Genomic DNA, 12,276 nt, shown 5'->3' on the forward strand with positions numbered 1-12,276 from the left:
CTCTAGAAAAGATCTTGTTAGAGGCAACGGTCTTTTGTTCAAAAACATTTATCTACATGCTAATTATTTATAAAGGTTAAATAAGACCAAGACATAGCTGGAGCTACTTTCTGAGATGCTTCATACTCAATTCATCTCTCAGTGAATGACATCACTGTGACATAGCTCCTCATGCACATGCTTAGTAGTTATCATTAGAGTTATCTCTATCTCCCCCCACCCCGCCCCGCAACTTTTTCCCCATACTATTATGCACACATTCTCCTATACCTACCCCCAAAGTCTCTTCTCTTAAAGGTAAAATCTCTGTGCTGGTTTCATCTGTCTTCCTGAACAAATGCAGAGCTCCTTCTGAGGTTGATGGGAACCCTGTTGCTCTGTGAGGCCAGTTCATGTGGGCTGTCACTCCTGGTTTTCCACATTTGTTGGTTCTGTCGGTATGACATTCTCTTGAGGTTCAGGGTACTCTTCCCATGCTGTTGATGGTTTTCTGTCCATTGAAATTAGGGCATATCTGTTCCATCAAATGATGCCCGACTAGGTCTTGGCCAGATACGATCTCAGCTGCTGTAGCTTCTCATTTACCATAATTCTGATCTCTGATCCATACCCTCTTTTCCCTTCCAAGAATCAGAAGGTCTTGAGCCCTATTGGCTCTAGTTAAACACAGATGCTTAACTCGCTCGGTAGGCTTCTTCCTAGTTCTATCATGGTCTTCCACCATGACATTTGGTGGCAAGGTGTGGGGCAGGAAAAGAAGTTGGGTCTTTGGCCTGCAGCCCATCAAAAGCTTGCATTGGGAAAACCCATTATGCAATGGTGTCGAGCGATAACTAAGCAGAGTAAGCTCAAAGTTGTCATTCTTCCTTAGTAGATGTTTTACAGTACATATTCCTCGCTCAGGTTCTCCATTAGATTGATGCTATTTTGGGGAGCTTGCAGCATGCACAAATCCACACAACACTGCAGAGGACTGAAAGGACTGGTCGGTGAATTGTGGTCCATTATCAGAGATGACAATGTCCGGAATGCCAAGTGTAGAGAACATTTTCTAAAAGGAGGTAATAACGGCTTCAGAAGTTAGGCCTTGTAACTTTTGCTCCTCTATCCAGCGGAAATAATAGTCTACTACTATAATAAATATTTTCCCTTTATAGTCGAATAAATCTATGCCAAGGCGTTCCCAAGGCCTTGATGGGAAGGAGAAAGGCAGAAGTGGCTCCTTCTGCTCCTGCCTGTGAATGGCACAGATTATGCAGTTGGAGACCATCTCTTCAATAGAAGGTGAAATCCCTGGCCACCATACTGACTGCTGTGCCCTACCTTGGCACTTGGTTATATGAAATTGTCCTTGGTGGATCTTCTGGAGGACTTCCAGGTGGAGAGCTCTTGGTACCACCACTCTTGCATTGTATAGCGGGAGATCGTCTAAGATGCTAAAGTGGTGACAATGTTCAAAATATTTCCTCAAGATGGATTTGCTTGGAATGTACCATTTGAATAACTGCTGCTGATGCTCAGTCCAGCACCTGGTCCTGCCATAAAAGATGTATAAAGGGTTCATTTATCAGGGTTAACTGAGGCAAGAATTTACCTTGTTGACCATGCCCATAAACCTTTGTAGCTCTGTTATATCTCAAGGTGACGGGAATTCCCTTATTGCCTTCATTTTCTGTGGGTCTGCAGTAATCACAGTTGCTTGTATAATGTGCCCTCGGAACTTGATTGTGGGCCTAGAAAACATTTGTCTTTGAGCATCAAGCCAGCCTCTTGCAGCATTAGTAAGACTCCCCTGACTCGTTTGTTGTGTCCCTGTTTCGTCAACCCACGGATCAAGATATCATCTATGTGGCATATGACGTCTTCCATGCCCTGCAGTATATTTAGAGGCTGACTTGATGCCAAATGGCAGATGGTTAAAGCAGCACCATCCAAAGGGCGTAATGAATGTAGTTCAGAGTTCTGACACCTGATTCAATGATAACTGCCAGAATCCACTGTGGAGTCAAGTTTGGCGAAGATTGTGCTTTTTGCAAGTTTGTCCAACTTCTCATCTACTGATGTCATTGGATGTATTTCTCATTCCACTATATAGTTGATGTGTGTTAGATCAATGCAGATTTGAATGGAGCCATTAGACTTTGGAACTGGTACCATACCAGAGCACCACCTGGTTGGTTTAGTGGTTGGCAAAATTAGTCCTTGTTGCAGCATCTCATTCCTGACTCTTTTCAGAAGTGGGTGTGGGACCTTCCTTGGCATTAATAGACAAATAGGTTTAGCATCTGTCTTGAGGGTAATGTGATATACATAGTCTTCAGCTTACCTAAGCCTTTTAAAAAGTGTGGGTAATTCCCTCCTAAATTCATTATCTTGTGTTTTTGCTTTAACTTCACCAAATTTTATAAGCAGGTTCAGGGCTATTCAGACTTATCTGTTCAACAAAGAGATTTCTTGATTCTTGATAATGTACAATGTTTCAGAAATTACTCTATCTTTGTATTTTGGTGTTGTATCTAACTGGCCTTGAACATTTAACTTGACGCCCTCTGAACCTTGGAGTTGCATAGATTACGATTGTCGTGTCACTTTATTCGGCCATGAAATTCTGTCAGATAACACTGAGACACCAGCTCCTGCCTAGTCAGATGTCCATTTACCTCAGCACTCCAATACTGGTTTTTATTTTCCTTTATTTCTTTTAGGAGGGTGCTTTCCTGGTTGTCGAGGTCTTGAATTTCTTGAATGGAGGTTCCTTTAATAGATTTCTCCTTCTGTCTGGTAAATGCAGATTTTATGGAACAACAGACCATTTGAAAATGGCCTAACCTGCCACACCCATGGCACTGCACAATTTGGGCGGAGCATTCTTCCCACCTGTGGACCACCTTCTCGCCACAGCAAGGACATTGAAAAATGGCGGTTGGCTGGTTGCTGCCTTGCTATACTTTCAGTTTTACAACCTACAAATTGAATGACTTCATCAGGCCATTCTTGGGAAATTTTCCTCACATCTCTAACAGAAGCCTTATTTTGCCTCCGCTCTTCAGCCTGTCTGGCCAGTTGTACAGCTTTGTTTAAATTTAAATCTTCCCAAGATTGTAAGGCATCTAGAGATTTTCATCTAAAACGCCAACACCTATTCTATCTCTGATCAGGTCATCTTTTAGTGTTCCATATTCTCAACTTTTGGCTAGGTGGTAAAATTCATTGATGAATGAGCCAATCCCTTCATCCTGTTTTTGACTGAGCCAATTAAATTTCACCCTCTCAATGAAAATATTTTTAGGAAGGCTGAAATATGAGTCAAAGGCTCCAATGAGATCCTCTTAGGAGACTGTCTTTTTGTTCAGCCAGCATTGTTATTTACTGTTGGGAGCAAAGTGCTAACTTGATCTTTTTTCTGTTTATTTGCCAATTTTGCCATTGCTCAGCCTGTCTGGGCCCTTTATATTCTGAAATATTCTGGTAGGGGCAAAGTAGTCGCCATTTCTCACCCTGGCTCAAGGCTATCTTTTCCTGTGCTGCTAGTCTCGCCAGTCACTGGGCTGCCCTCGTTAATTGGTCGTCTCCAGTGTGGTTGCTGGGTTTGCCTCGAAGTCCTTCACCAACTGCTCAGCACTGTTGCTGGGTTTCACTTGAGACTTTTCCTGCCATTTTTTACTGTTCCTCTGTGGGTGTAGTCACTGCTGCCACCATCTGTTATTGTGAGTTGATCTTGGGATTCATTGACTGTTACTCTAGAATAGATCTTGCTGGAGGCAATGATCTTTTGTTCAAAAACATTTATTTACATGCTAACTACTTACAAAGATTAAATGAGACAGACATAGCCGGAGCTGCTCTCCAAGATGCTTCACACGCATCTTCTCTCAGTCAGTAACATCACCGTGACATAGCTCCTTAGGCACGTGCTCAGAAGCGATCATTAGGGTTAACTCTTTACTCTGCAACTACCATCTTCTCAAGGGCAATTAAGGGTGGGCAATAAATGCTGGCCTAGCCATTGTTGCCGACATCTCATGAACAAATAAAAACACTGCATGAATGAGTCTTGAGACTCAATGGGCAGAATTCTCCCAAAATGAAGCTAAGTGTGGTGGTGGGCAATTTTGGCAGTGCCCAGCCCGCCGTACATAATGGCGGCAACTCGCGCCCGATTTTGTGCTTGGAGCCTCATTAATTATGCAGAGATGTGTTTTGCTCCAAATCACCTGGGAGGCAATTCGTCTGCCCGCCGTCAGCTAGTGGGTTCAAAGGTCCAGGCGCCATGTTTAAATGCCAGTCCAACGCACAATCTCAATCTCTCCAGCCCACCAGAGATGTCTGCAACCCATTAGAGAAAGGCCAAGAGCGTCAGGACGAAGTCTGCAGAGAGTTTCTAATTAAGCAATTAACAGGGCTGCATCATTATAGTGTAATTTAGAGTCAACGGAACAGCATTTACACCATCAATATGCTACATTGCCATGATTGAAGACCTTAATATCTAATCATTCTATGATGCCAGAAAGTAGTACTTCAAACTGTACACTGTTAATGCAGATGTAGTATGTAATTGTGCATGTTACACATGGGAACTGATTAGAATTAAAGCTTACAAATACATGCCAGACTGCTCTAACAATAAATGCAAACTTAGTGCCTGAATGCTGATTACACTACTAATTTCCAATTGCATATTTTCAAAAAATATACATATTACCCTGCCAAATGTTTTTCATAAATTCAAATGGAATTTAGTTCATGCATAGGCAAAGTCCTGCCTGCAATGCACAAAACATTCTGAAATAATGGGATGATATAATTAAATCAAAAGAAATGTAGACCTGCTCAGAACTGTCCAACTACAAAACCTGCTTGACATTAGATTCTTTTCATGGCATTGTAAAATCTAAATCAAAATGAAGACAAAAAACATTATAATATATTTTTATATATCATAGAACTTCCAACAAGTTGCAGGTTTTACTTAAATAACAAAAAAAAATCGATAAAACAGCACAACAGCAGGTTACAATAGCAGGTTACAACATCTTGAAGAAGACCAAAACAAAAACAGAATTACCTGGAAAAACTCAGCAGGTCTGGCAGCATCGGTGGAGAAGAAATCAGTTAACGTTTCGAGTCTTCACGACCCTTCAGCAGAACTGAAGCATAGTTAGGAGAAAGGTGAAATATAAGCTGGTTTAAGGTGGGGGGGCGGGGGGAGAGAGAAGTTGAGGGTGTGGTGATTGTGGAGATAAGCAAGCAGTGATAGGAGCAGTTAATCAAAAGATGTCACAGACAAAAGGATCAAAGAGGTGTTGAAGGTGGTGATATTTGTCTAAGAAAAGTGCTAATTAAGAATGGAAGACAGGACACTCAAGGTACAGCTCTAGTGGGGGTGGGGTGGAAAGACTAACAAAGTTTTAGTTTTAGATTTAAAAATAATGGAAATAGGTGGGAAAAGAAGAATCTATATAAATTATTGAAAAAAAAGGGAGGGGGGAGAAACGGGGTGGGGATGGGGGGAGGGGGAGTTTAAGATCTAAAGTTGTTGAATTCAGTATTCAGCCCGGAAGGCTGTAAAGTGCCTAGTCGGAAGATGAGGTGCTGTTCCTCCAGTTTGCGTTGGGCTTCACTGGAACAATGCAGCAAGCCAAGGACAGACATGTGGGCAAGAGAACAGGGTGGAGTGTTAAAATGGCAAGCGACAGGGAGGTTTGGGTCTTTCTTGCGGACAGACCGCAGGTGTTCTGCAAAGCGGTCGCCCAGTTTGCGTTTGGTCTCTCCAATGTAGAGGAGACCGCATTGGGAGCAACGAATGCAGTAGACTAAGTTAGGGGAAATGCAAGTGAAATGCTGCTTCACTTGAAAGGAGTGTTTGGGCCCTTGGACGGTGAGGAGAGAGGAAGTGAAGGGGCAGGTGTTGCATCTTCTGCGTGGGCATGGGGAGGTGCCATAGGTGGGGGTTGAGGAGTAGGGGGTGATGGAGGAGTGGACCAGGGTGTCCCGGAGGGAACGATCCCTACGGAATGCCGTCGGGGGGGTGAAAGGAAGATGTGTTTGGTGGTGGCATCATGCTGGAGTTGGCGGAAATGGCGGAGGATGATCCTTTGAATGCGAAGGCTGGTCGGGTGATAAGTGAGGACAAGGGGGACCCTATCATGTTTCTGGGAAGGAGGAGAAGGCGTGAGGGAGGATGCGCGGGATATGGGCCGGACACGGTTAAGGGCCCTGTCAACGACCGTGGGTGGAAAACCTCGGTTAAGGAAGGAGGAGGACATGTCAGAGGAGCTGTATTTGAAGGTAGCGTCATCAGAACAGATGCGACGGAAGCGAAGGAACTGAGAGAATGGGATGGAGTCCTTACAGGAAGCGGGGTGTGAGGAGCTGTAGTCGAGGTAGCTGTGGGAGTCGGTAGGCTTGTAATGGATATTGGTGGACAGTCTATCATCAGAAATTGAGACAGAGAGGTCAAGGAAGGGAAGAGAAGTGTCAGAGATGGACCATGTGAAAATGATGGAGGGGTGGAGATTGGAAGCAAAATTAATAAATTTTTCCAGGTCCCGACGAGAGCACGAAGCAGCACCGAAGTAATCATCGATGTACCGGAGAAAGAGTTGTGGGAGGGGGCTGGAGTAGGACTGGAACAAGGAATGTTCCACATACCCCATAAAGAGACAGGCATAGCTGGGGCCCATGCGGGTACCCATAGCCACACCTTTTATTTGGAGGAAGTGAGAGGAGTTAAAGGAGAAATTGTTCAGTGTGAGAACAAGTTCAGCCAGACGGAGGAGAGTAGTGGTGGATGGGGATTGTTCGGGCCTCTGTTCAAGGAAGAAGCTAAGGGCCCTCAGACCATCCTGGTGGGGGATGGAGGTGTAGAGGGATTGGACATCCATGGTGAAAAGGAAGCGGTTGGGGCCAGGGAACTGGAAATTGTTGATGTGACGTAAGGTGTCAGAGGAATCACGGATGTAGGTGGGAAGGGACTGGACAAGGGGAAATAGAAGGGAGTCAAGATAACGAGAAATGAGTTCCGTGGGGCAGGAACAGGCTGACACGATCGGTCTGCCAGGACAGTTCTGTTTGTGGATTTTGGGTAGGAGGTAGAAGCGGGCCGTCCGAGGTTGGGCGACTATCAAGTTGGAAGCTGTGGGAGGAAGATCTCCAGAGGAGATGAGGTCAGTGACAGTCCTGGAAACAATGGCTTGATGTTCTGTGGTGGGGTCATGGTCCAGGGAGAGGTAGGAGGAAGTGTCTGCGAGTTGACGCTCAGCCTCAGCGAGGTAGAGGTCAATGCGCCAGACAACAACAGTACCACCCTTGTCAGCGGGTTTGATGACAATGTTGGGGTTGGACCTGAGAGAACGGAGTGCAGTGAGTTCAGAGAGAGACAGATTAGAATGGGTGAGAGGAGCAGAGAAATTGAGACGGCTAATGTCACGCCGACAGTTCTCAATGAAAAGATCAAGAGAAGGTAAGAATCCAGAGAGAGGGGTCCAAGTGGAGGGAGAATATTGGAGGTGGGTAAAAGGATCCGTTGAACAGGGAGAGGACTCCTGCCCAAAGAAGTGAGCACGGAGACGAAGACGGCGGAAGAAGAGTTCAGCATCATGCCGAGCCCGAAATTCATTGAGATGAGGGCGTAAGGGTATGAAACTAAGTCCTTTGCTGAGCACTGAACGTTCAGCATCGGAGAGGGGAAGGTCAGGGGGTATAGTGAATACGCGGCTGGGGCTGGGATTGGAAGATGGGGTGGGGACGGAGGGACAAGCAGGGGTGGAGGGTCCCAGATGGGTGTTGGTGTCGATGAGTTGTTGGAGCTTGCGTTCCTTAGCACTTGAGAGAAAGAGAAAAAGTTTCTTGTTGAGGCGACGGATGAGGCGAAGAATAAAATGAAACTGGGGGCACGCGCAGCTTTGAAAAAGGGTGCGGCGGTGCTGCTGGAGGGAGAGGTCGAGTGTGTTCATGTGGCGGCGCATGGCACTGAGTGTGGATCTCAGAATGCGACGGGAACAGCAGTCCGAGAACCGTTTTATGTCCCGGAGATACCTGTAATCCTGGGTGGGTTCGAAACAAGAGGGATGGAATTTCAGTTGAAATCCACGTGGGGTGAGTCGGAGACGGAGACAGTCACTGAGAAAGGAGATATGGCTGTGAAAGCGGGTTTTAGTAAACACCTTGTCAAACACCAGGAGAGAAATGGAAAGCAATGAAGGTGAGCAGGGCAGAAGAGACAGGCGGAAATCCTGTCGGAGAACAGAACCATACTTCTTCAGAGAGGGCAGAAGAAGAAGTATGGTTCTGTTAAATAAATATTGGCCAGGACATCAGGGATAACTCACTGCTTTTCTCTGAAACAGTGTATTGGGATCTTTAACATCCACCTGGGGGGAGGAGGGGTGGGTAGAAGGGGCCATGGTTTAACATCTCATATACAAGACGGCATCTGCAACAGTGCTGTTCTTCTTTTGTACTGATGTGCTGGGCTCCCCCATCATTCAGGATGGGGATATTTGAGGAGGCTCCAGCACATCAGTGCAAAAGATAAGTCTGAAGCATTTGCTGCAATCTTCAGCCAGAAGTGCCGAGTGGGTGATCCATCTCGGCCTCCTCTGGAGGCCCCCAGCATCACAGATGCCAGTCTTCAATCAATTCAATTCACTCCATGTGATATCAAGAAACGGCTGAAGGCACTGGACACTGCAATGGCTATGGGCCCTGACAATATTCTGGCAATAGTACCGAAGACTTGTGCTCCAGATATTGCCATGCCCCTAGCCAAGCTGTTCCAGTACAGCTACAACACTGGCATCTATGTGGCTACGTGGAAAATTGTCCAGGTATGTGCTGTACGCAAAAAGCAGGACAAATCCAACCTGGCCAAATACCGCCCCATCAGTTTACTTTCAATCATCAGTAAAGTGATGGAAGGGGCCATCAACAGTGCCATCAAGCAGCACTTGCTTAGTAATAACCTGCTCACTGACGCTCAGTTTGGGTTCCGCCAAGGTCACTCAGCTCCTGACCTCCTTACAGCCTTGGTTCAAACGTGGCCAAAAGAGCTGAACTCACGAGGTGAAGCGACAGTGACTGCCCTTGACATCAGAGCAGCATTGACCAAGTGTGGCGAGCCCTAGCAAAACTGGAGTCAATGGGAATCAGGGGGAAAACTCTGGCTGGAGTCATACCTAGCACAAAGGAAGATGGTTGCCGTTATTGGAAGTCAAATCATCTCAGTTCCAGGACATCACTGCAGTTCCTCAGGTTAGTGTCCAAGGCCCGAACACCTTCAGCTGCTTCATCAATGGCCTTCCTTCCACCTTAAGATCAGAAGTGGGGATGTTTGCACAATGTTCAGCGCCATTCACAACTCTCCAGACAATGAAGTGGTCCCTGTTCAAATGCAGCAGGACTGGCCAATATCCAGGCCTGGGCTGACAAGTGGCAAGTAACATGCCTGCCACAAATGTGCCAGGCAATGACCATCTCCAGCAAGAGAGAATCTAATCACCGCCCCATGACATTCAATGGCATTCCCATCACTGAATTTCCCACTATCAACATCCTGAGGGTTACCATTGGCCACAAACTGAACTGGACTAGCCATATAGATACTGTGGCTACAAGAGCAGGTCAGAGGCTAGGACTCTGGTAGCGAGTAGCTCACCTCCTGACTCCCCAAAGCCTGCCCACCATCTACAAGGCACAGGTCAGGCGTGTGATGGGATGCTCTCCACTTGCCTGGATAAGTGCAGTTCCAACAACACTCAAGAAGCTTGACACCATTCAGGACAAAGCAGCCTGCTTGATTAACACCTCATCCACAAACATTCACTCCCTCCATTACCGACACACAGTGGCAGCAGTGTGTACCATCTACAAGATGCACTGCAGGAACTCACCAAGGCTCCTAAGACAGAACCTTCCAAACCCACAACTGCTACCACCTAGAAGGACAAGGGCAGCAGACACATGGGAACACCACCACCTGCAAGTTCCTCTCCAAGCCACTTACCATCCTGACTTGGAAATATATCGTCGTTTCTTCACTGTGACTGAGTCAAAATCCCTGAACTCTCTCCACTAAGAGCAGTGTGGGTGCACCCACCTAGCAAATGGACTGCAGCGGTTCAAGGAGGCAGTTCACCACCACCTTCTCAAGGGCAGTTAGAGATGGGCAATAAACGCAATTACGGATGGGCAATAAAAAAAACCTCCTCAGTATTGCACTAGAATGTTAACCTTGATTTATGTGGTCAAATCTGTGTAGTGGGACATGAATTCATAACATTCTGACTCTGAGGCAAGGGTGCTATCAACTGAGTCAGCTCTAAAGCCCAGTTTTCTGTTTTTGGCAATTTGAAAGCATTAGCTTAATAATTCCCTCACTACACACTAAAAGCCCAAGAGCTGAAGGGCTGATTTTTCACATGTGCACTTCTGGCATGGAGGCTCGCCCACCAAGATAATATATTGTGAAATCACTGGTACGCTTCTCATGAATGCACATCCTTTAGTAATACGTTTCCATTTTTTAATTTATTTATGGGATGTGGATGTTGCTGGCTAGGCCAACATTTATGTTTTACTTTTAGTTTCTACTGAATATGGCTCAGCACCAGCACACGTGGAAAATTAGTATTTTAGTGACACATCATGATGTTTCCAATACATTAAAAGCAAGGCAGATCATAAGAAAAACAGGAAGACAAAGCAACATACTGTAAGGCAAAGCATGACAATGATCAGCGCGACAGAGAAAACGAGAGAGAAGATAATTGTATTTTTGTGAAAATCAGTCATAACTTTCAAACAAGAGTTGGATATATACTTGTAAAAGGGAAATTTAGAGGGCTACGAGCAAAGAGCATCGAATTGGGACAAGCTTGGCAGCTCATTCAAATAGCAGGCACAGACACAATAGGCCAAATGACCTCTATTTTTATATATATATATAAAGGGGAGGAGAAAATTGGCAGTAGGGAATACATTCAAAACATCTGGAAGTAAAATCTGTTCAAAGGTTTTAAGTAAAATTTGATTCAAACTTGTGGTAGTCTAGCAGCTTATGAGTGATATTGTTACTTCGCCCTCACAACTTTAGAGTTCTTAAAAATCTTTCAGTGGAGTTCCTTTCTGCATCACAGACTCTGAAGAAAGCTCTCCATTCAGTGACGCTGCACCTGCTGAGGTCACCTTGCTGTGCCAACATTCTGTTCCACTTCTGACAAATTAGTCTCAGGCCTTCTAAGAATCAGCGTCAATAAACGTGGGCAGAGATGTGTTTTTTTTTAAAGATACAGTCTGTAAAGGAGGTACACCATTTTGCTCTCCAAAAGAAAAGAAAAATCAGGGTCTTTTTTCCATCTCCCCAGAACTCTGTTCAAATCGCTGCTCCTCATCCTCCTCGATCTTTATTTAACATTTAACAGGCTTGATCATACTGTTTTCCTCCAATATTTATCCTATTTTCCAGCTCCCTGTGACTTCCCTTGAATGGTTCCTCTCCTACCTCTCTAGACAGGACACAACTATAGCGCTGATTTTGTCTTCCTTCCCTAATTATGTTACATTAGAAACTCCAATAGAATCTATATTTGATTGCATCCTTTTCATCATCTCTAAGTTGCCCATGAGTTGCATCATCCACAAGCATGGTGTCAGCTTCCAGATGTCAGGAGGGCAGTTTATGCTAAGAACTGAAAACCTTTTCAGTCTTCAGCATGTTCAGCTGAAGTAAGTTTTAACTCAACCAAGGCCCTGGGCAAGGCTTTAACTCATTCAAAACTCACTTACTTAGAGAGTTAAACTTGGGGCCTTTTTGCACAATAGGGATTCACACAGCAAAAAACTGAACAATTAGAGAATTTTAGTGATCTTGTTTAACATGGCATAACAGAAACACAGTGTTTTCCTTTATTGACACTGACACCACCAAAAGAACATCAACAGCGCTGAGCAGAAAGAAACGTATGTTACAATTTTTAATCACATTATTGCAGTATGGGGGGATGGAGGCTCAGACTATGAAAACACATGTACGAAGAAGTGCTAAATGGCACTGTCTCCCACTGTTGGAAAAAGAGTGAAGCTGAAACAGTCTTCAGTTTGAATATTGGTTTCATCAGGATGCTAGCACACTTTTCAATTCTTGTACTACCTTTCTACGAAAAACAAGTAACATGTACAGTACCGATCCAGATGGAAAGCAGATACTTCAGCATTGTGTCTGTCATAACCAGCGTATGGCTCCCCATCCACCACATAACTCCTGCTGTACCTAAA

General features: G+C 45.1%; 1 protein-coding gene across 6 annotated transcripts in view; it reads right to left on the bottom strand.

Annotated features, from left to right (window-relative positions):
* The window catches only part of fam20b (FAM20B glycosaminoglycan xylosylkinase), a 207,916-nt gene that overhangs the window by 40,585 nt on the left and 155,055 nt on the right, over positions 1 to 12,276 (bottom strand). For all 6 annotated transcript variants that reach the window (XM_078561523.1, XM_078561522.1, XM_078561519.1 and 3 more), the window contains one exon: positions 12,185 to 12,271. In XM_078561523.1, the coding sequence (XP_078417649.1) occupies positions 12,185 to 12,271 (87 nt within the window). The remainder of the gene's footprint in view (positions 1 to 12,184; positions 12,272 to 12,276) is intronic.

Source organism: Cetorhinus maximus, chromosome 17 (assembly GCF_964194155.1).
Source record: "Cetorhinus maximus chromosome 17, sCetMax3.hap1.1, whole genome shotgun sequence".
Lineage (NCBI taxonomy): Eukaryota > Metazoa > Chordata > Chondrichthyes > Lamniformes > Cetorhinidae > Cetorhinus > Cetorhinus maximus.